The sequence below is a fragment of the Phragmites australis genome, chromosome 6, assembly GCF_958298935.1.
Source record: "Phragmites australis chromosome 6, lpPhrAust1.1, whole genome shotgun sequence".
In the NCBI taxonomy this organism is placed as follows: Eukaryota; Viridiplantae; Streptophyta; class Magnoliopsida; order Poales; family Poaceae; genus Phragmites; species Phragmites australis.
The window spans coordinates 14423230-14446567 of record NC_084926.1 but is presented as its reverse complement, the minus strand read 5'-3'; the positions used below and the strand labels follow the sequence as shown (position 1 = coordinate 14446567).

At 41.3% G+C, this 23338-nt stretch overlaps 1 protein-coding gene and 1 pseudogene across 1 annotated transcript; one reads left to right on the top strand and one right to left on the bottom strand.

The window, feature by feature from the left end:
• The first annotated feature begins 2033 nt into the window (after positions 1 to 2033).
• Positions 2034 to 16492, top strand: LOC133922988 (26S proteasome non-ATPase regulatory subunit 6-like; annotated as a pseudogene).
• A 327-nt stretch (positions 16493 to 16819) lies between these two features.
• On the bottom strand, positions 16820 to 18592 carry LOC133921831 (protein HHL1, chloroplastic-like). The gene is made up of 6 exons (XM_062366873.1): positions 18284 to 18592; positions 18041 to 18178; positions 17749 to 17835; positions 17602 to 17649; positions 17145 to 17340; positions 16820 to 17029 (listed from the first exon to the last, which is right to left on the bottom strand). Exons 1-6 carry the CDS (start codon positions 18536 to 18538, stop codon positions 17016 to 17018), a joined length of 738 nt encoding a protein of 245 aa, XP_062222857.1. The 5' UTR covers positions 18539 to 18592; the 3' UTR covers positions 16820 to 17015.
• Between the last annotated feature and the right edge of the window lie 4746 nt (positions 18593 to 23338).

The following is a 23338-nucleotide window of genomic DNA, read 5'->3' as shown; positions in this document are numbered from 1 at the left end:
ACAGAACTTAATTGGTAGAGATATTGCTGTGATGCGATGTGACATGCGAGTCGATGTGCGAGATGTGTTGCGGTATGCATTGATCATGCATGCGATCACTACTTGTATAGTACCAATCGGGGTTCAAGGAAATGTAAGTCCATATAAATTTATCTTAGCTGTTCATATATCACATCTGATCCGATATACATACATTCTTGATCTTTCTTATCTATCTTATAGTTTTTTCTACCTACCTCTTAATATGAATCTCAATAAAAATAAATAGTTTTGATAAACCATGTATGAGTAAAGCCCTAGACGGAATTTTGCATTCGGGGGCTCAGGGGTGCACTAGGAGACTGAAAGCAAATCCATTTTTTTCCAACACACGGAAAGCTTCGTTCAGTAGCGGACCAAAACGTTTTCACTTTAATTGTACCTTGGATTTGGTTTCCTCTCCAGATTCTCGCGAGATGAGGAATTGATTCTTTGGTTTCTTTCTTTTGACATTTGTGTTGCGTAATTTACTTCTGTTGATTGTGTCAGTGCGTTGCTTCTGTATCCTTTAATCCAATTGGGAATGATTATTTGATCCACAGCATGAATTGGGATTCAGACTGCTGCGTCTGCGGCCACAACCATTTTGGCTATGTCCAAGTTGGAGCAACCTGGAAGCCAGCAATGGAGGATTCTTAGCACCAATTAGATGCGTCGGTTAGAGTTAACTATGTAGTTTGATCTATTATTTTAATGCCTGTGTACACAAAGACATGGAACCTATATGTGATGTGTTGATGTTCAATGGAATAGTTTTTTGTTCTTGATCGATATTCCATATTTTTTCAATGTGAATTACAATATATAAAGAGAAGAAAAACAATAGTTCTGCAAATAACTAAAAGCTAGAATATAAACAGTAACCAAACTGCTTCTTGGTTACTGATTGGCTTTCTTCCCTTGTTTTGTGTTTCTTTTATTTTAGATATCTAAAATAAAAGAATATACCTTTCTATCCAAATTTAATTTCTTCTATCTAAATAAAAGAATTAGATAGAAGAAATATATCTAGAATTGCATAGTACTCTTCAGTCATAAATAAATATTGTTTTAGAAAAATTTTGATCAAACTTTTAAAACTTTAACTAATAATATCTTTTAAAATATGTAATTTGAAAATATTAAAATCATATGTGTATATTTATCTTGAAAAATACTTTTATAATATCACAAATTCAATAAATTTTATAAATATATTCTAACACTACTACAGAATATTGTTTTACTGCCGGTTCCAAACTAGCAGCTCTAAATCTAAAACCAGTGGTACCCAAGTGGCAGCGATAGCTGAGCCGCTGTCACATCCGGGTCTTTCCCATGGTAGTGATGGTATTTTAGGAAAAAGAAAAAAGACGACTCCACAGCATCCTGACCCGAAGCAGGTGCCATCCAGAACCGTGCCCACAGCTGTGCCACCGCTCGATGTTGGTTAGCATGCCGACACCGCACCACCACGGGCTCATCGCCCACTGGCATTCCGCGCATGTCGCAGGACGACTGCGCACTCGTCACCACCCGAGGCCGGTCATAGCATCGCCACCGCCACACCATCCCGCTCACGCACGGGCTCCGCTCAAGGAGCCACGTTACCCCGTCAACTTTGTTCGTATGTGCGGTCGACTCCGCCCTCGATCTCACGACCTCGCCGCCAGATGGCAAGGCCACACTTGCCCCCTTTGCACTCGACGGCCAGCAAGTAGTCGGGCCTCCGCCACCTTCCTCCACGACGCTGGCGAGCAGCCACACACCACTGCCCACTTCGTCCTTGCACAGGCGCCGCTGCACGACCTCACGCCTAGCCACGTCGCGCCTCACTCCCTTCCTGTCTCAGCCATTGCTGGTGCTATCTTGCACGGCGATGTCACCCCCCGCTACCACACCACCCCAACGCCGGCTGGGCCAGCGACCGTCAACGGGGGATGGCGCCTAGTCGAAGAGGAAGAAGGCCAGCGACGCAGGGGAGGGTGTCCAGTTAGAGAGGAAGGAGGCTAGCGATGGGGGAGGACGATGGGGAGGCGGGGGAGGGGAAAGAGAGCGTGACGCAGTTGGTGGCGACGGGATCGGGAGGGTGAGTGACAGCAGAGAGAAAGGATAAGGGAGAGAGAGAATTAGGGGTGAGAGAGAGAGGACTTATATTTTTTAGGCCACCAGGATGAGCAACGGACGTGAACGCGAGAACTTAAGTGGATTTGATCCAAAATTGATCCGGCAGTGATGGGTAACAAATAAGATTATGTAACAGTCCTGTTCATTCAATTTTCAATTGAATTTGAAAATCCTGTTGTCAAATGAAATATAAGGTTTTTTCTAGCTATTACTTAAAGATAGACCGAACACAAGGGAAATTCTTCGTCAGAAAAATATGTTTCTCCCTTCCTACACATGTGGTATTTGTATTTGGCAAGTTCAGGAGAATAGTCTGCATCTTTTTGCTCATTGCAACTTTGCAAGAAACTGTTGGTCTCTCCTTCATCTCTCAATTAACAATAGTCTTTGTTTTATACAAACTTTCAAACGCTTCAGGAGATGTCTGGCCACTCCTTTTGCCATGGAGATTATTGTTTTGATGTGCTAGAGTATTTTGATAGTTCAAAATGATTGGATCTTCAATGATGCTTCTCCTTTGGTTCATAAAGTTTGGAGTTGTTTTAAAAAGAAATTTGCTCTGGTTATTCACAGAGCCAAAGCTTCAAATGTTAATCTTATGTCTGAATGGCTTGCTTCTTTAGAGTAACATGTATAGGTCTTTTTGTTGTTTTTGTTTTCGGTTTGTAATTCTCTCTTTATTCTCTTTTTTATTATTTTTAATATATAACCAGTAGGGATCATCTTACTGTTTTTTAAAAAAAACTATGTATGTAGACCATATCTTATTCAAAATGCTATGTATTTGTAATCGGAGGAGTAGTTAATTGATTAGGATTTTTAAGGTTTAGGATTCTCAATTGGGAGTCTCACATCGTCGACCATCCCTTCCACACCTAACATGCCACATCAGCAAAGTTTTCTTAGATGAAATCAGCGAATTTGAGGACAAAGGATAACTAGAGATAAACCGCAACTGTTTTTCTTTTCTTAGGCTCCGTTTGGTGCCTGAATTGAACAACCAATTCCATTTCCTGAGAAATTAGGATTGGTCTGTAATTCTAATTCTATTGTTTGATTACAAGCGGATCAAGGAGGAGATCCGCATATCCGCATGCTCGATGAAAGTGAGTTGCTTCCTCTTCTGCTCGACTCTGGCCTCACTTCTTTTTTTTTTAGCGATAAGGTTGCCATTGCAATGTTTATTACTTGATTATTCATCTGGCCGTATAGTACCGGGCGTGTGTGTTGATAATTTTGTAATAATAATAGCTTAGGTTGTGCTATGATCGATTTGCTTGAAACAAGCACAGTTTAGTTCAGATGCTAGACGTAGACAATAGAACTTGCCCTTAAATTGTGTTGCACGGTACAGGTGTGACTTATGAATTATGATTAGGTGTTCTTTGGGATGAGAGGAAGATTATGCATCTTCAAGTGGCTGTCGAAAAAATAGCCCCCAATTTTGTCTAAGAGTTGTGCCAATAAGCGTTTAATATGTCTGTTCACTCTAAAGACTAGTTGTTACTGTGAGAGGGTCTGCAGTCCAGTCTTAAGTGTATTGTTGGCCTCTCTTGTTATGCGATGAAAATATACTGTTCATGGACGAGGACAGGAGCTGTGGTGCTGTAGCACCATCGTACTGTATCATCCTCGTTGATGTATCATCGCACGTCTTGTAGCAGCAGGTCAGGGATTAGATTATATAGAGATAAGATTTGTTAGATTGTATTGTTAGGTCGGCTCCTGTATAAAAGAGGGTGTAACGCTTATTATAATAAGAAAGAAGAATTAATCTAGCTCTATTCAATATGTTGTTTTTATAATCTACGATCTAATTCCTCCGTGTAACTGTCCAAATTTTCAAAACCAAAAAAATAAAAGAGTTTTCAAAAACTAAATAAAATTATTAAGTGTGTATGTGTGCCTTTATACATATACACATATATGTGAGTATGTGTGTGTTATATGTATAAATACATATACACATGGAGAGCTATTTTCCTATCAAAGAATATTTATAGATATATATGTGTTTATTTGATGGTTTGATTGATTGATTGATTGATTTTTGTGAGCTAATATAAGTATATACGCTGTATGTATATATAAATATGCATGTCTTTTTTTGCTAAAAAGCCGAAGCCCATCTCTTTCTCTCTTCTCTCTGTTTGGCCCGACTCAGCCCGGCCTAGCTCCTCAACCCGACCCATCCGTTCTTCCTCAACCTCCAGCTTCCCTCTCCTTCTCTCTCGCGCGCCGCCGTGTTATGCCACCGTGGAGGTTCGAGCCGGCCACGGGTCATGGAGCAAGTCCAACATGCTTTCGATGGAGAAGGTCTTATAAAAGCTCATCAGTTATGGATAAGCAAGAATCACGGACGAGAATGCCTTATCTCCAACAGATTTGAGTTTAAACCGAGTTCAAATCAAAGCTATCACCGTTCAAATCGCCCACAAGCCCTATCTCCTTTGGGTATATAATGTACTCAAGACCTCTTCCCTAGAGCATCCCAATGCAGCCATTGGTTTTAGAACCCGAGAGTCACCACATAGCTTCATCCGTCGTCGCACCGGTGAAGAAAGCCGCTGCCGTTGATCTCGGTCATCGTAACCCAATCACCGCCGCCGAAGGGTTCGCTAGCACCACAAGAGCACAAGGAAGCTTCCAGAGGCTAGCCCGACCGCCGTTCGTCACCGGAGTTTCGTCCACGACGCCGACTGAGGAGAACTGTTGCCGTGCGCCATCATCGACCTAGCTAGAGGCTTCCCGAGCTTTGACGAGTGTCTAGGTGAGTTCCCCGTGCGTATGTGCTTCTATTTCGCCACTCGTCGTTGACCGTTGAGCACCGGAGCACTGTTCCAGTAAGGATTTGGTGAAGCGCCGCCGCAGGAACTGTCTTCGTCATCGTGCCGCCCGTTTAGATGAGAGTCGAGTGTTGTGAGCCATCCGATCCAAAACCAACAGCCATGATTAGATCTGTTTCATACCATTTTGTTGGCCAATAGAAAATCGCCATATGGTCTTCATAAACCCGGTCAGTAGGGTGACGTGGCAACCGTGTTAGCGTTTTTGCCGATGTGTCATGCCACCTTAGCACATAAAGCTGAGTCAGCAACTCAGTTAGCGTTTCTTTTTCTTTTTAATTATTTTAATTGCTGAGATGATGTCATAATTAATGTATATTACACAATAATTAGTTTCTCAGTGCAAAAATAATTCTAGAAAATAATAATAAATAAGAAATTAATTTGTAATAATGTTTAATTGGTATATTTAATTCTATTTAATAGTTTTATACTTCAAATAAATATTTGTTAATTCTGTTTAATGTTTTCCTATGGTTTAAATAATGTTTCTAGAATAAAAATAATTCCACAAAATTAGGATAAAATCTGAAATATTTTTAGTAACATTTAATAATGTTATTTAATTATGTTTAACGTTTAATAATTAAAGTAAATGATAATAAATTCCAGAGAAATCCTAGAAAATCCCAGAAAATCATAGATGACTTTGTCAAATTCTAGAAAATTCTTAGCAATGTAATTTCATTGGTAGATAATATTTTTAGTCCTATTTTAATCTTTAGAAAATTATAACTTGTTAACTGTAGCTCCGTTTAGACCTATTCTTTTCGCCGGATTGTCTGGAAAAGTGTAATATCATATGTGATGATATTTGTTGTGTGATATTTGTTTTTTTGGATCTTGATGTTTATGTGTTGTATTTTTCGCTTATTTTCGCGAGTAGAAACCAATGTTCTGGATAAGCTAGAAGGACTTCAAGACTCAAGACCAAGACTTCGCTGAAAACCCAACTGAGTCGAGTGAAGCAAGTTATATTCCTGATCATATTTATCCTAGTTTTTAAAATATTTTCTTTTACAAATATGCATGCTAATAATTTTATTGAAAAACTCAAGAGTTAGGCTTTACTCTAGTTTTCTCTTATCATCCTTGTCGCCATAGTATGTTTTTGGGTTATGAAATGGTAGATGATACTTAGCCTTGCTTTGTGTTGATAATCATAATAATTGCTCTACGAAATTGATAATGGTCATATTCAACAATAGTAAAATATGATGGAATAATTTTTTGTAGCAACATAGCATAGGAATTTGAGCGAGTTGTATGATAAGGCTGGTATATGATGTATGGTTGGGAAAGTGGTAGTCTTGTTCAAATCTAAGGACCGGTTCGTGAGGTGATCTTTCTGTATTTGTAGTACAACCACAAGCCTAGTATGGGACGATTTTAGCCAAATAATTTACTTCATTCTCAACATAGTGTAGACTATTTAGTGGTACGGGGAATGGAAGGGATGGACTTCCTTAGATCCGTAAGGCGCAAGAAGGGGCTTCCGTTGTTGAGGTAGAATCACGTGGCGGTGAAACCTTAGCGGGTAGACATGTGCTGATATGGCATTATAAAGGCTTTGTGGTGATCTTCTGGCCACACACCTTAGGTAGTGTGCAGTGTGCCTGATCAGCACGGGTAAAATGGAGACTTAGTCACCTGCTTGCGGGTGATAAAATCACGACTTATGGGTAAAGTACAATCTCTGCAAAGTTAAAACTGAATATTCAGCCGTGCTCACGGTCATGAGTGGTATAAAAAACCTACCATGATTGTAACTTGATATTTTGGTCAGTATGGTCAATTGTGGTGGTGGGAACCATAGTTGAGGTGTGGGTCAGTCACGACGGTGGGAATCATGGTTGAGGTGGTTTATCGGTAGTTCAACTCTGGCAATAGGAGCTTTGGTTGAGGTGTTGGGTGTTCAACCTTGGTTGTTATAATCTTTGTTGAGGTAGTCAATTGGTTAAGTCAGGATGGGTGGAATCTTGAGTTGGGTTGTTGTTTACAGTCATTTACTTAATTACTATTACTTTTCTACTGCTTTTGAAAAAAATGTTGTTTTTTTGCAAAAGAGCCTTACCCTATGCATATTATATTCTTCACAACTTGCTGAGTACGATATGTTCTTACACTTGCTATAACCAAACACTCAATTGAGAAATAATTGAAAGACTTCGTAGAGGATGTATTCTAGGGAGGTGTTCTCAGTCGAATTTTCTCCTGTGAAGTTATCGGTGAAGATGAAGACTACGCTTAGGATCCACTGTAGTTATTGGTTCTTCGACACTTGAAGGTCTTTTGTAAGACAATTTATCGATTAAGGTATGAATATTATAATAATTATTATCAATGAAGTCACTATGTGTTGGGATTGATTCCTGGGATCAGTATATAGATGAGATTAATTTGTTTCTAAGATTGGTCTCGACACTCCTCTAGCAGGCCGACGCCGTCCAACTATCCTCCCCGGCGGATGTTTACCCTAACATCTCTACATTCACTGTCATGCACATTCATAAATGTGCATCCTTGTGTTTGTTGTTTCTATTACTACAAGGAATAACTGGGGTTGAGGAAGGGTAGTAAGAGGTGCTAAAAACTACGCACCACAGTTCACACCTTTGATGTTCAACCGAACCATTCTCAATTCTTTTTTGCCACCACTGACTCAGGAATGAAAACCAATCAAATAAGTTGGATTTTATGTTTAGTGGTCAGTGTTAAGGAGCAAGTGAGGTTAGTTAAGTTCCACGAGAGGATCTGAATGTGAAGGTAGAAGAAGTTAAGGTAACAATCTTCACTAAAAATTAAAATTTTAAAAAACATTCCTGAAAAAATCATCTTGAAAATACGTCCTTTTTCACTGATCATATAGTTCTGTTCATTTTTTAGATTTCCCGTGTTGCTATTCACATTTATCATGTAGCTGGTGTTTCAAATATTAGCATGTTTCTTAAGTAGCTATTTGGCTCCTCTAAAGAAACTTCTTTTGCCATGAAGAATTGCTGATGCTGAGGAGAATTTGGGTGAGAGCGAAGTGCGTGAAGCCCATCTTGCCAAATCCTTGTACTTTATAAGGGTTGGTGAGCAGGTATGAACTTGCTTACTTCTATAATTTATCTGTGGCCCTGTTGACTAAGTGCGTGTTAGAACATTGTGGTTGACATATTCTCAAACCATCATTTCAGGAAAAGGCACTAGAACAGCTTAAAGTTACTGAAGGAAAAACTGTAGCTGTTGGCCAAAAGATGGATCTTGTATTTCACACTTTGCAAATTGGACTCTTCTATATGGATTTTGATCTCATCTCAAAATCCATCGACAAGGCAAAGAAGTAAGTGTTGCATTTTTCAGAAATTTTACTATTGGGCTTAATCGGGGAGCTGGTTGGGCCAGCCTTTTTTTCTCGCTTGTTTTGGCCCTGGCCCTTTCGTCGTGCTGCAAAAGCAGCAGCTCAGCTCTAGGGTTGCTCAGCCGGAGGTCCTCAGGTGGATAAGCATGAGGCTGGCTGGGGAAATTGCGGCGGCGGCGGCAAAACTGACATGTCCGTTTCCCTCGGGTATGCGGTTCTGGGGCGGATTCGGCGGCCAGGCTATGCTGTGTGAGCCTCCCCTTCTTATGTGCTTTCTCCTCTCCTCTGGGATACCTGATTTTCGAGTGATTTTTCTCACCTTTTCCCTGGTTCCTTTCCGGCCTGCACTAGGGAGATTGAGTCCTGATTTGTTGGGTGCTCGATCTGATTTCTTGGGGCCGGGAAGAGGAATTTGTTGGTGGCCGGAGCTGCACGGCTGAAGTTCATCCACGCGTGTAGTGGCAGTGTGGAGAGGCTTTGTATCTCCGATCTCCTTCACGCCGTCGGCAACGGCAGGTGCTAGATTTTCTGGGACAGCGGCTTTCGAGTCGTGCCTAGCCTCACTTCTTTTCGATTTTGGTCGAATTTCGCTGTGAGTAATCTCCCCCCTAATCCCTCTGTCTGATTCCTGCTCTGTGATGATTGGTATAGTCTGAGATTGGGCTATTAGTCAAGAACAATAGCAATAAGGTTGTGGTGCTCTGGATGTATGAGCTGCTGTGATGCACTGAACTTGTGGGCTACTGATGGTAGTTTGATGTTTGTTCTTAGCTATACAGAGATGGCAAATTCTTGTCTTTACTGGATGAATATGATGATGGCAATCCTTTGCAGGGTTCACTACCTGTATACTTTTGTTAGTTCTGAAATTACAGAATACATTCAGTTAGAGGCCCTCTGTGTTGTTGCAGCTCACTGTCCAGTGCTTTACTTTGATATAATGTCCAAACTCTGTTTGCTAGTTGAGATCTTAGCTATAGCCCAATCAATGATGAAATTTGTAGAACAATTTGGGAGAAAGACACTTGAGTCTTGGAGCCAATTATTATGTGAAAATCTGAGAGCAAATTTTTACCTTCTGTTATTCTGCTGTCAGTCTTTTGGAATAATTGCTCATATGCTCTGCTCAGCAATTCGTCTATTTAAGGTACACATGTTGAATAATGTAGTTGCTGTCCTTTTTCAGTTGTGCAATTACTTTATTATGTGTATAGATAGCTCAGATTACTGTTATGGTAATTGCCTCTATGGAATAATATTCATGCTCTATTTATCGCCTATTTTACAACAATCCAGAAAACCTAGTATTGCTTCGGATATGGCTAGTTCTGGCTCCTCCACCTTACCTTTGTCATCCTCGGACGCGATTAAGCCTGAGATCTTCGATGGAACCGGCTTTAAACGCTGGCAGGCCCGAACAAGGCTATGGTTGATGGAGCTTGGGTTATTCTGGGTCCTCACCGAAGAGCCGCCAGTCACTCAAGGGGAAGCCGTGCTAGACGAGGTCGAAAGAACGCGTCTCGATGCGTTAAGGGCCCGTTGGGAGAAGGCAAATGCCTCAACCTTAGCACGTCTCTTGGCCGTCCTGTCGAACAGGCTTTTCGACGTCTACGTGGGGTTCGAGGAAGCGCGGAAGGTGTGGTCTAAGCTGAATGACAAGTATGCTGAAAGCGACAACAGCAACGAGTCCTTTATAGTGGCAAGCTACCTGAACTTTCGCATGGGAGATGGCAGATCAGTCATGGAACAAATCCATGAGTTACAGCTGATCGTGCGGGACCTAGGCCAGTACGGCTGTGTCCTCCCTGAGAACTTTCAGATTAATGCCATTCTGGCCAAGCTGCCTACTTCTTTGCGTGAATTTGTCACTGCACGTCGACACTTAAAGCAGCGATTGACTCTTAATGAGCTCATTGCCGCTATAAATGTTGAGGAGAAGTCTAAGGCAGGCTATGGAGGGGTGAAGGCGCCCGCTCAAGCTAACCTTGTCGAGCACAAGAACCATCCTGGGAAGAATGTGAAGAAAGAGAAGGCCAAGCCTGGTTATTCTGGACCGAAGGCTAATGCTATGAAGAAGAAGAAGAAGCCTGAGATTGTCTGCTACGTCTGCGGCGGGCTGGATCACAAAGCCAACAGATGCCGCGACCGAAAGGGCAAGGGGCCGACACCTGACCAGCAAAAGGCTGCCAAAGCCCAAGTGCATGTGGCAGTTGCAACAGCTGATGTTACCGGCAAAGGCGACTCCACTAGTGGGTATGTACCTGAGGCCTTTATGGCAAATTCACTAGTAAGTTGGTGGGTTGATACAGGTGCTACAAGGCATATTTGTGCTGATTAGACATGTTTTACTTCTCTTCAGGGCGCAGACGGTGGATCCATACTGATGGGAAATGGGGTCTCGGCAGCAGTGCGCGGAGTAGGACAAGTGAGCATGAAGCTGACTTCCAGCAAAACTCTTGTCCTGAAGGACGTACTATATGTGCCTGCCATGACCCGCAATCTACTCAATGGATCAATGTTGTGCCGGCAAGGAATAAAATTAGTCTTCGAGTCAAATAAAGTAGTGATGACCAGGTGTGGGTCGTTTGTAGGGAAAGGCTATGATTGCGGAGGCATGTTCCGCATTTCTATTCTTGATAGCTTTGCAAATATTTTCTATTCTTCATATTCTAATAAGAACATTGATATTTGGCATTCTCGCTTATGTCATGTTAATAATGAAGCAATTGTGCGTTTGAGCAAGATGGATCTTATTCCTTCTTACAAGTATGATAAGAGCCATAAGTGCGAGGTGTGTGTGCAAGCAAAGCAACCCCGTAAACCGTTTCACTCGGTCGAGGGGAGAAGCACCTCGCCGCTTGAGTTGGTCCATTCTGATCTTTGTGAGATGAATGGAATATTAACCAAGGGTGGCAAGAGATATTTCTTTACTCTCATAGATGATGCCTCTAGGTTCTGTTATATCTATTTGCTGAAAACAAAAGATGAAGCATTAGAATACTTTAAGATCTATAAGGCCGAGGTGGAAAACCAGCTGGGGAATACAATAAAGAGACTGAGGTCTGACAGAGGCGGGGAATATATTCCCAGGGATTTCTCCGAATTCTGTGAAGAAAGTGGCATAATCCATGAATTTACGCCACCATACTCACCTCAGGCCAACGGAGTAGCCGAAAGAAAGAACCAAACAATTTGTGACTTGGTTAATACCTTGTTACAAAGTTCTGGTATGGCTAACTCATGGTGGGGTGAGGCCGTTCTCACAGTTAACTATGTCCTGAACAGGGTCGCTCCTCGGAATCGCGAGGTAACCCCTTATGAAGGATGGAGGGGGAGGAAACCGAATTTGTCCTTTCTTCGTACATGGGGCTGTTTAGCTAAAGTACATGTTCCCCTGCCGAAGAAAAGGAAATTAGGACCAAAGACTGTCGACTGTGTCTTCCTAGGGTATGCACACCAGAGCACAGCCTATAGATTCCTAGTGGTCCATTCTGAAGTTGCTGACATTGCCGTTAACTCGATAATGGAGTCTCGGGATGCGACATTCTTTGAGCACATCTTTCCTATGCGAGCAAAGAAAACTGTTCCCCATGATCTTTTATTTGATGACCATGTTCCTCGAGGTATTGATGATGCGATACCTGATATGGAACTTAGGAGAAGTAAGAGGCAAAGAATTGGAAAATCATTGGGAGATGATTTTGTCACCTATGTCGTGGATGATGAACCTCGAAACCTTTCAGAGGCATACACTTCTCCAGAAGCGGAGTACTGGAAGGAAGCAGTCCTAGTGAGATGGATTCGATTATCACTAACGGGACCTGGGAGTTAGCTGACCTCCCAGTTGGATGCAAGCCGGTCGGCTGCAAATGGATCTTCAAGAGAAAGCGCAGACCCGATGATACTATAGAAAAGTACAAGGCCAGACTAGTGGCTAAGGGTTTTACGCAAAAGGAAGGAGAGGACTATTTTGATACGCATTCTCCTGTTGCCAGGTTACCCACTATCCGTGTGCTCTTAGCACTGGCAGCCTCGCATAATCTCCTTGTGCATTAGATGGATGTTAAGACCGCTTTCCTCAATGGAGAGCTGGATGAGGAGATCTGTATGCACCAGCCAGATGGATTTGTGGTAACAGGACAGGAGCGTAAAGTATGCAGGCTAATCAAATCCCTGTATGGTCTCAAATAGGCCCCTAAGCAATGGCATGAAAAGTTTGATACTACACTAACTTCGGTCGGCTTCTGTGTTAATGAAGCTGATAAATGCGTGTACTATCGCTATGGTGGGGGTCGAGGTGTTATTCTATGTTTATACGTAGATGGCATATTGTTGTTTGGGACATACCTGGAAATGATTAACCAAACTAAGTCTTTTCTATCTCAGAACTTCGATATGAAGGATTTAGGAGAAGCTGATGTAATTCTAAACATCAAGCTCCTAAAGGACGAGAATGGGATAACACTCAGTCAATCCCATTATGTGGAAAAAGTGCTTACACGCTTTGGTATGATAGAGTGTAAGCCTGTAGCCACGCCCTATGATCCAAATGCTAAGCTTAAGAAAAACGTAGGCTATGAAAAAGACCAGTTAAAGTATTCACAAGTGATAGGTTCCCTCATGTACTTGGCCAGTGCAACTAGGCCTGATATCTCATACACAGTATGCAGGTTGAGTCGTTATACATCCAACCCTGGAGATGATCATTGTATGGCACTGGAGAGAATACTCAAGTATCTAAATGGGACAAAGAACCTTGCAATTCACTATTCTGGCCATCCTGCAGTCATAGAGGGATTCAGTGATTCAAATTGGATCAGTGACTCGGATGATATGAAGGCTACGAGTGGATATGTTTTCACTCTAGCAGGCGGAGCAGTGTCTTGAAGATCATCTAAGCAGACCATCCTTACTCACTCCACGATGGAGGCTGAGCTAGTAGCGCTAGACTCAGCAGCCGTAGAAGCAGAATGGATTAGAGAACTCCTTTCTGACATGCTGATATTGGATAAACCAATTCCGGCCGTTCTCACCTATTGCGATAACCAAACCGTTCTAGTTAAGGTGAAGAGTAGGAAGGACAATATGAAGTCTTCGAAGCATATAAAACGGCGACTCAAGTCGCTCAGGCATACACTAGAGACGGGTATAATCGCTGTGGATTATATTCAGTCTGAAAGGAACCTTGCGGACCCTTTCACCAAAGGAATGGCTAGAACTGTCATTCAGGTAGCATCAAGAGGAATGGGATTACTACCCACTGAAAAGATTCATGTCGGCAGTAACCTATCCTAGGAGATCGGAGATCCCGTGAACTAGGCTCTAGGAAAACAAGCTGTGTGGATACAAGAGCAAATTGATCCTATTTGCTGCCTTGCTCTTCTGTAGGAGAGGTTGAGCTTTATGCTCTTAATGAGTTTAGTGCCGTATGGCAATAGATGTCGTCCTACAGGACATCTAGGAGAATTCACCTATATGAGTGTGATTGTGTGGTCGCAATTGTAGAGAAGAAGGGTACTTCTCTGTGTGGCACTCATGAATTAGATACCTGGATATGACCATAAAGTCCAACCCCGGAACTAAAAACATGGCAGCCTAATACATAGTGTTATGTGGATGGAAGCTCTTACACCAAGACAGAGGATCAAGGTGTATTCCTCCTCTGTCTGTTCGAGCCAAAGTCTATATGACTAGGTATTGTGTTCAAACCCGTAAGGTACACTCTACTCAAATCCTGTATATAAAACCGGATATCTCCAACATTAAAATTTGGTGGGGAATGTTGCATTTTTCAGAAATTTTACTATTGGGCTTAATCGGGGAGCTGGTTGGGCCGGCCTTTTCTTCTCGCTTGTTTTGGTCCTGGCCCTTTCGTCGTGCTGCAAAAGCAGCAGCTCAGCTCTAGGGTTGCTCAGCCGGAGGTCCTCGGGTGGATAAGCATGAGGCTGGCTGGGGAAATTGCGGCGGCGGCGGCGAAACTACCATGTCCGTTTCCCTCGAGTATGCGGTTCTGGGGCGGATTCGTCGGCCAGGCTGTGCTGTGTGAGCCTCCCCTTCTTATGTGCTTCCTCCTCTCCTCTGGGATACCTGATTTTGGAGTGATTTTTCTCACCTTTTCCCTGGTTCCTTTCCGGCCTGCATTGGGGAGATTGAGTCCTGATTTGTTGGTTGCTCGATCTGATTTCTTGGGGCTGGGAAGAGGAATTTGTTGGTGGCCGGAGCTGCACGGCTGAAGTTCATCCACGCGTGCAGTGGCAGTGTGGAGAGGCTTTGTATCTCCGATCTCCTTCACGCCGTTGGCAACGGCGGGTGCTAGATTTTCTGGGACAGCGGCTTTCGAGTCGTGCCTAGCCTCACTTCTTTTCGATTTTGATCGAATTTCGCTGTGAGTAATCTCCCCCCTAATCCCTCTGTCTGATTCTTGCTCTGTGATGATTGGTATAGTCTGAGATTGGGCTATTAGTCAAGAAACAATAGCAATAGGGTTGTGGTGCTCTGGATGTATGAGCTGCTGTGATGCACTGAACTTGTGGGCTGCTGATGGCAGTCTGATGTTTGTTCTTAGCTATACAGAGATGGCAAATTCTTGTCTTTACTGGATGAATATGATGATGGCAATTTGGGAGCAAGACACTTGAGTCTTGGAGCCAATTGTTATGTGAAAATCTGAGAGCAAATTTTTACCTTCTGTTATTCTGCTGTCAATCTTTTGGAATAATTGCTCATATGCTCTGCTCTGCAATTCGGCTATTTAAGGTACACATGTTGAATAATGTAGTTGCTGTCCTTTTTCAGTTGTGCAATTACTTTATTATGTGTATAGATAGCTCAGATTACTGTTATGGTAATTGCCTCTATGGAATAATATTCATGCTCTATTTATCGCCTATTTTACAACAGTAAGTTCTACCTTTGTTAGTGGAGTTCCATTCTGCTGTTTGGCTCAGAGCGGTGATGATATCTGACTTTGTATTTTACTGATTGAAGTTTGTTTGAGGAAGGAGGTGACTGGGAGAGAAAGAACCGACTGAAAGTATATGAAGGCTTGCACTGCATGGCAACCAGAAATTTCAAGAAAGCTGCCAGCTTATTTTTAGATCCCATTTCAACTTTCACAAGTTATGAGCTCTTTCCATACGATACTTTCATCTTCTATACAGTCCTCACAAGTATCATCTCATTGATTGGATCGTGTATCTCTGAAACAAAAGGTATTTCAATTTTGCCTAGTCTGCTCTGTTGTGGTTTCCTCGCCAACAAGGAATTTAACAGGTGGTAGATGCACCAGAAATCCTGGCTGTGATTGGCGAAATGCCTCACCTCTCTGAGTTTCTCAACTCCCTATACAATTGCCATTACAAGTCATTTTTTGCTGCATTCTGTAAGTGAAGATATATAAATGACTTGACCACACTCTTGCATTATTGTAAAATTATGTTCAAGTTTGTGTGGCTTATATTAGTATATGGTCTATAATTATTTTCAGCTGGCCTGACGGAGCAGATCAAGTTAGATCGTTGTCTTCAGCCTCATTTCCGCTACTACATGAGGGAAGTGCGTACTGTTGTCTACTCACAATATTTGGAGTCGTACACGAGTGTGACAATGGAAGCAATGGCTGCTGCATTTGGTGTGACTGTTGATTTCATAGACCAGTAAGTATTGTTGCCCTGTAACTGTAATTTGATCTATGTGATTCCCATGTACCATACATTCCTTTTCTGATACTGTGATGAATTCATAAGCTTTCCATTTCACTTGTTGTAGGGAACTGTCACGATTGATTGCAGCTGGGAAGCTTCACTGGTGTGACTGTTGATTTCATAGACCAGTAAGTATTGTTGCCCTGGAGACGAACCGACCTGATGCGAGGAATGCTTTCTACTAGTCGACCATTAAGCAAGGGGACTTCTTGCTGAACCGCATACAGAGGCTATCACGAGTCATTGACTTGTAAGAATTGTGTTGGAGCTCCTTCGAAGCGCTGCAAATGTTCCCCATAGAGGAAGGGTTGCTCAATTTGCTTCCATTGGACATGAGAATTTCTCACCTTGCAGAGGGAACAGGTTTTTAAGAAAACTTATGTTTTAAGTGTGAATTTGGCACATGTATCCCAAGGGTTTATAGAATGAGGAAAACGCAGATCAATCTCGCAGACGTTTCTTCTGTGGTGAACCTGTTCTTTCATTTCGAGTCTCATATATGTGGCTCTGCATTGATTCATAAGTTTACTGGTTTGACATAATTTGCTATTTGATTACCCTTTTGACCTACATAAAGCGCTCTGAATCTGATACGCAACACCTTGATCAACTACCAGTGGACATTGCGTAGTTCACCAAGGTGTAACATTTTGTTTCTAAACCCTTTGCTTTTACAGACGAAATTTCCAGCAAGAGAATTCAGTTGCAAGACCATACCATCTCATATCCGTGCTGTACAACCACTCTCACTTTTGAACTTTCAAGAAATGAAATCAATATACAGCTGAAATCTTCGACAGACGTTGTGAGATTTTAGTGAGAGGAAATCAAACTCGTCAGTATCAAGGAGGTTACACATTGTCTCTTTGCAAAAAAAAATAAAGGTGGAGAAATTACAGAGCAGCTCTGGGACATGGCAAAATCACAGCTGATGCCTCGCTTGTTTATCGACCCCTGGTGTACTGAGTGATAGAGTTATTGCTCCGTCTCTGCAAAGATGTAAACGGGAATCACGTGATCAGATCGAATGTTCGAGTGTTGCAGAGAGGATGAAGATAAGCGTTATGCTGCATTGGTGAAACACAGTGATCTGCGCAAACTTACTGATGCCCTGCTTTGACTTCCGCTTCTTTCGTTTCTTTGAGACGAACTTCTTTCCTTCCCCTTCTGCTTCCTCTGCCTCCTTGCCAACAGCAGACCCTGTGATCTGCGCAAAGGATTCTTTGGCACCAGCGGTTACATCGCCAAAGAAGTCCTTCACCTTGTCAACCACAGTTTTGAGCTCGTCTTTCTTTGGAAGCTGAGATAAGTAGTTTTACTGTAAATGACTTGTCAGAATGCTCAAAATATATCTACTGAAAATGTGAGCATTGGCTATCAAAGATGCAATTTCTATGCACCATATCTTGAGCAACTATCTAGTACTATGCAATCATAGTTATTGAGTCAAATCTCTCAAAATAAAGCAAGATCATGGTTGGCAAGTACTAATAATAGGGTTTTGAATTAGAATATTGTCTATGATAAACTGATAGAACTCGAGAAAATCCAAGAAACATACTTCGATCACATTACTTGTCGTCAGCGCAGATCTTATGTTCCCATTTTCCTGCCCACTCAAATGTGAAGTAAATTGCAATTGTCCATTTCAAGGACTAAAACTTATCCAATAACTTATGCTTCTGCAATTCAGGTTCAAGAAAATTACCACGACTTTGTAGCCGTATCGGAACTCGTTTTCGGTCTTCAACACACGGTACTGCGCTTTTGCTGTGTCTATAATCTCATCCTCATCCTTTCATACATACAACATGGACAGACATCAAAGCAGTCAGTTGTTAGTTACTAATAGAGTAATACTAGTCTTCTTATCACTAGCAATTTTTGTTACTGCAAGAACAAGTCGATGCTTATATATGTCTAAGGAGATAGTCAAAGAAAATCACGCCTGAATAGCATGTAAAGTAAAGCAAACAGTTGCTGATGTCGTTGATTAGTACTTTGTAAATGACAGCGGCGAGGTTCCTGGCGAGCGTGTCCTTGTAGATATACTTGCCGAGGAAGTTGTCCTTGGCCGCGAGCATGATCTTCGCCGTCGTGCCGCCGGTGACTACGTTGAGCGGGTACCAGAAGTAGACCTGCAGAAAGAAGCACAAATCTTGATCACGCGGGATTGAATTTGCAGGACGACACCAGGAACCAATCGATTGATTGGCGGCAGCTAGAGCTAGCTAGGCACGGACGTTGGCGGTGCGGATGAAGATGACGAAGCGCGGGTTGCCGTCGTCCTCGATCTTGGGCAGCTGCGGCGCGCGGCGCTGCTGCTGCATCTGCCGTTCCGACCAGCTCCTTCCCCGGGCCTCCACCACCAGCGCGCGCCTCGCCGGCTGCCTCCGCGGCGCCGCCCTAAGGAGGAAACGTCTGCCTACGTCGACGGACGACAGCTGCCCGATGCGCGCCGACGACGGCCTCAGCGACACGCCGCCCACCACCTCCATGGATGCCTCAGTGCTTGGCGCTGCGTGCCCCTCGAGGGAACTGGAGAAGATAAGCAAGCGGCTTATCTGGTGGTCGGGAGCTGAGGTGGCTACTGACCCGTGGGCCCGCGAAGCAGGGGTCGGGCCCCAGTGTCAGTGAAAGCGCCGATGTTTGTGTGGCTCTCTAGTTCTCTTTGGGAGATTTAACTTGAGAAGAACCGAAAAAATGTCTTTGAAGTAGTTCTGAGTGGCTGATGGGGTATCTTGGTCTGATCGCCAAGTGAGCAGAGAGCTTGAACTTTTTGTTTCGGTCGGTGGTCTGACTGTAGGGTTTGACGGTTTGACTGTCAGGTAATAGAGAGTTTTGGTTTTTTTTTTTTACGTTTACGGTCTGTTCAAGATCAGTAGCGGTCTGTTCGCTAGGTCAAATTCAGTTGAGATTTGAAGTAATCATTACACTTTTCTAGCTGTTAGATCAGTGGCGATCTGACCTCCAATTGTACTGCGGTCTGATCATCAAATGCAAAGATATGTCACTTTTTGGTAATGGCCATATTTCAAGTTGCAGCCTATAATTAGACCCCTTGCTGGTTCAAGGTGAGCTCTAGCACTTATTTTTTAATTTTTGAGCACTTGACATCCTCTTCTCCCTCTCTTGGTTTAGTAATTGCATATTTGAGAGCGTGAGAGCATCTAGTGTATTTCTTTGTAGCGTTTGAACTTTGTGGCACTAGTGATCCTTAAAGCAAGTATCATCGAGCTGTTACTCTTAGAGGTTACTACCTCCTAGACGGCTTGGAGGTAGGTAGTTGCACCATTGAGCTATTCAAAAAAGTTTGTGAAGGAGCTCCGATGATGATTGTGAGAGATTTTGATCACGTCTCACCGAAGTTGTAAAGTGTTATTTTAGTGGAATCGAGGTATTGAATAGTTTATTGTTCTAATTTATTTTAAGATCAAGTTGCTCGGTGTGAGCCTCTTCTCGTGGTGAGAATTGTATATTTGATAGAGGAGATGTTAGAAGCTTGAACTCACCTTAACGTAGATTAGGGGTGGTCAGCATACCGATACTATAGGATAAAATTCGTTTGTCATCTCTTGTGTTATTTACTTTTATGTAATTTACCTTATATAATTTATCTTCCTATAATATAATTTGTTACATGTCACTTTAAGATTGCAAACTTTAACATAGTTCTAATCACTTTATAGTGCACTAGTGATCTCTAGTTTAATTTCCGTAAGTTTTATTTCATCAAATAGCAATTAATTTTGAAACTACATATTCACTCTTCTCTAGTCGATATCTTTGATCCTACAGTTATGTGCCAACCAAACAGGATTGTAGTCTTCCTGAAAAAAGGGTTGTGCTATATGTCAACCGGCTAAAAAAAACGATTCATTTGGTTGACGATTTGTAGCCACTGGATTTTGGTCGTACTGCCATTGTTCTTTTTTCTTCCTCCCTCCTACCTATCCACTGTTCTTCTTCTTTCGATAGTACCGTTCGCTCCCGTCACCTCCTCCTCATGTCTCCAACGGCGTCACCACCATTAGATATGCGCCCGCTGTGCTAACTCAACTTTGTTGGGTGGTTGTCGTGCCTCCCTTGCCACGACATCATCCAACCGGTGTTCCTTCGCTGCCCCTGTGTCCACCATCGCTATTGGACCGGCTTACCTCCCAAGGCACTCTCTCTCTAAGACTGTCTCTAATAATCTATGTCAGCTAGCTTTAGGGAAGCCACATTAAATTTTTGCCTATGTTGAAGAGAGAATTAACAAAGAGAGAGAAAAGTTAGTTACTAATTAGTAGATAGTCTATTAATTATATGCGCCTACATTAACTTTGTAGACGGTGTTATTATGGCGTCTCTAACAATTCATGTCAGTTAGCTGTAAGGATATATACATCATATTTTTATCTACGTGAATGAGAGTTAATGAGAGGAGAGATAAAAGTTAACAGCTACTAACGTGTAGTTAGTTGATAGCATTACAAGGTGTGTGCAGATTTTTAATAACATATTATATGTGACTCCACATTAAATTAGAACGAGATGATATAGGTAGTTTATTGGAAGGTTTGTCTATTTTGTTATCTATAGGTGACATAAAAAAATTATAGCTTAGTGATTGACTATATTGTTAGAAATGTTCTAACTATGCTATTGAATAACTTGATTATTGTAATATCTATTGGTGATATGTAGAAACGGAGCTTATGTCAGGCCAACTGGGGTCGTGGACCCCCAAGCCTTTTTGCAAAAAAAAAAAAAAAATCAACATCAGGTATGTAGTCCATGTGGCCTAATTTTGTTTAGGTTAGAGCTCACTTACTCTGCATTACTAAAAAAAGATCATCATTGTCAGTTAAAAAATAGTATCACAAAACTAGCAGTAAGTAAGCGGCAGTGATACTCGGTAGTATCACTGCCATTTTTGGAATCGATAGTAATAAAGTTATCATTACCAGTTTGTGTTACAAAACAGTAGTAATATTCGATCCCAAATCTAATATGTTTTAGACTGATTTTTTGTGTGTACTCGACGAACAAACCCTCGTGATTTATACGGGAGTCGATTCATCGAATATAGTAATAGCGACATTTGACATCTACTTTCTAAGCTAATGAGGAGGCACGCATAAAAAAATACCGGTGTTTGCACTGGTACCTTTCTTGACCTTAAAAAGGCTTAGAATATCGTCGACGGGACCTCTAAAGTTTCTGATCCAAAATTTATCTTCTTCAATTTGCTTAAAATATTTTGGAGCTATAGTGCTACATCTGAAAGTCGGTGTTGCGTAGATGTTTCATCAATCTGAGCTACCAAACTCACGATAAAAATCTTTAAAGTTGCAGTTTTCAATTTTATGGTCATATGTGTGGCTTTTTTCAATCATTACTTACTAGTGTTATACGAGATCCGATAATTTACTTTGTTGTCCAGTGTGTGGCTTTCCTTCAACAGTTTTAAAATGATTATTTGGTCATCTATATTGCTTCAAATAAAAAAAATCAACTATAAAGATCTCGTCGAGAACTATAATTTTCATATAAAGTTTGTTTTCATCTGACTCCATATGGAAAAGTTATAAATTTTCAAAAATTAGTTGTATTTATTGTTAGTGTTGTTTGATGACAAGAACCGACAGATGGGCTATTACTACTGGTTTTTTTAAGAACTGACATTGATACATTATTATTGACGGTTATTTTCAAACCGACAGTGAAAGAAGGGCACAAATGAACTTTTTCTATAGTAATTCTGGCTGCCTATGAAGAGCGCTGCTAGCTATGGAATAAGATGAAAAAATGATTATTTTTTTCAATAGCTTGCTTGTATGGATTGATGGTTAAATTGTAGATAAGTATAGCTACAAAGATATAATGAAGGATTTTAAGGATGGAAAACGTCAAAGAGCTAATCTGTAGTGGCTATCAGTCTGAGATCATAGCTAGTTGTAATTTTGGTGTATATATCGTACTGTCTTTTAGAGTTGCTTCTAGGTATTATAATCTATTAATTTCACTCAGATATGTGTTTTGAATAAGTATGGGAAATAATGACTATAAATTGCATTATATATTAGTTTCATGGTTTAGCACTTGAATATATATTTTTTTAATTTGGTCTGTTTTTTACCCTTAAAATTTTGGTGAAGCTCTGTCACTGGTGACATGTACAATGAAAAGAACGCGGGCATGAACATGAAGATACCAAAAGATCAAACTTTTTTATTTTTATATTTCTTAAAATGGAAAGATTATAAAAATAACTATCAGTTTTGAAAAGAAAACAGACACATATCACCCTTACAACAGAAGACGGGATTAAAAAAATAAACATATTATCCTTTCAACGATTGATATATTTAAAGATAAAAAAATTTATGTTCCACTGCTTTCAAAATTCTAAACACTATTAAAATAGTCATAAAAAATTCTAAAAATATATGGCGTAGAGAATGTTGCAATCAGCTCTCCAAACATTTTCAACTCAAACAATTACTTATACAATTAGAAATAAAAAAAAATACAAATTTCATTGTACAAACAAATTCTATTGTACACTCTATCATATTTTTGTCTAATTTTTTTTTAGAGCTAGATCATAGCATTCTCTACACTATATATATTTTTTTCAAAATCTTTTTATGACTATTTCGATGATGTTTTGAATTTTTACAGCAATGTACGCACCATATTTTATTTTTTAAACATGTCGTATGTTGGAAGGGTGACATGCTTATTTTTTACAGTCTAGATGTGTGATTTTCAAAATAGACATTTATTTTTGCAATTTTTTATTTAAGAAATAATAAAATTCCAAAAAGTAGCATGCATGAACCCTTGTGCTTGACCATTGCAGGCGTTTGCATAAGCTTTTTGAATCTGCACCGTGTGTGGAACTCTGAACCGGTCTGGCGATCCGTCAAGCCAAGTCTGTACAGGCTGAACATATTGTCGACAGAAAAGGCCGCATGTGTCCACACCCCCACGCTGTTGGCACCAGATTTCTGAACATGTTTGTTTCTGCAGGATACCGCGCTAAAATGAAATTTCTGGAGTTGTTGCTGCGATTACAAACATCCAAGTCATCAAGAGTTGTTGCTATGAAACTGTCAATTTTATATTGGATGGAATTAGTATGCTCAAACCAAATTGTCATACACACTTTGGACGAAGAACCTTAGTACGGATAGTCCTGTTCTTTGCTCTTTTTTCTACGTGTATCACGCCTTTTTGGCATACTAGCCCTTAAAAATTCTCCAATTCTAATACGGATAGTCTGGGTCTGGTGATGATCTCATACTTGT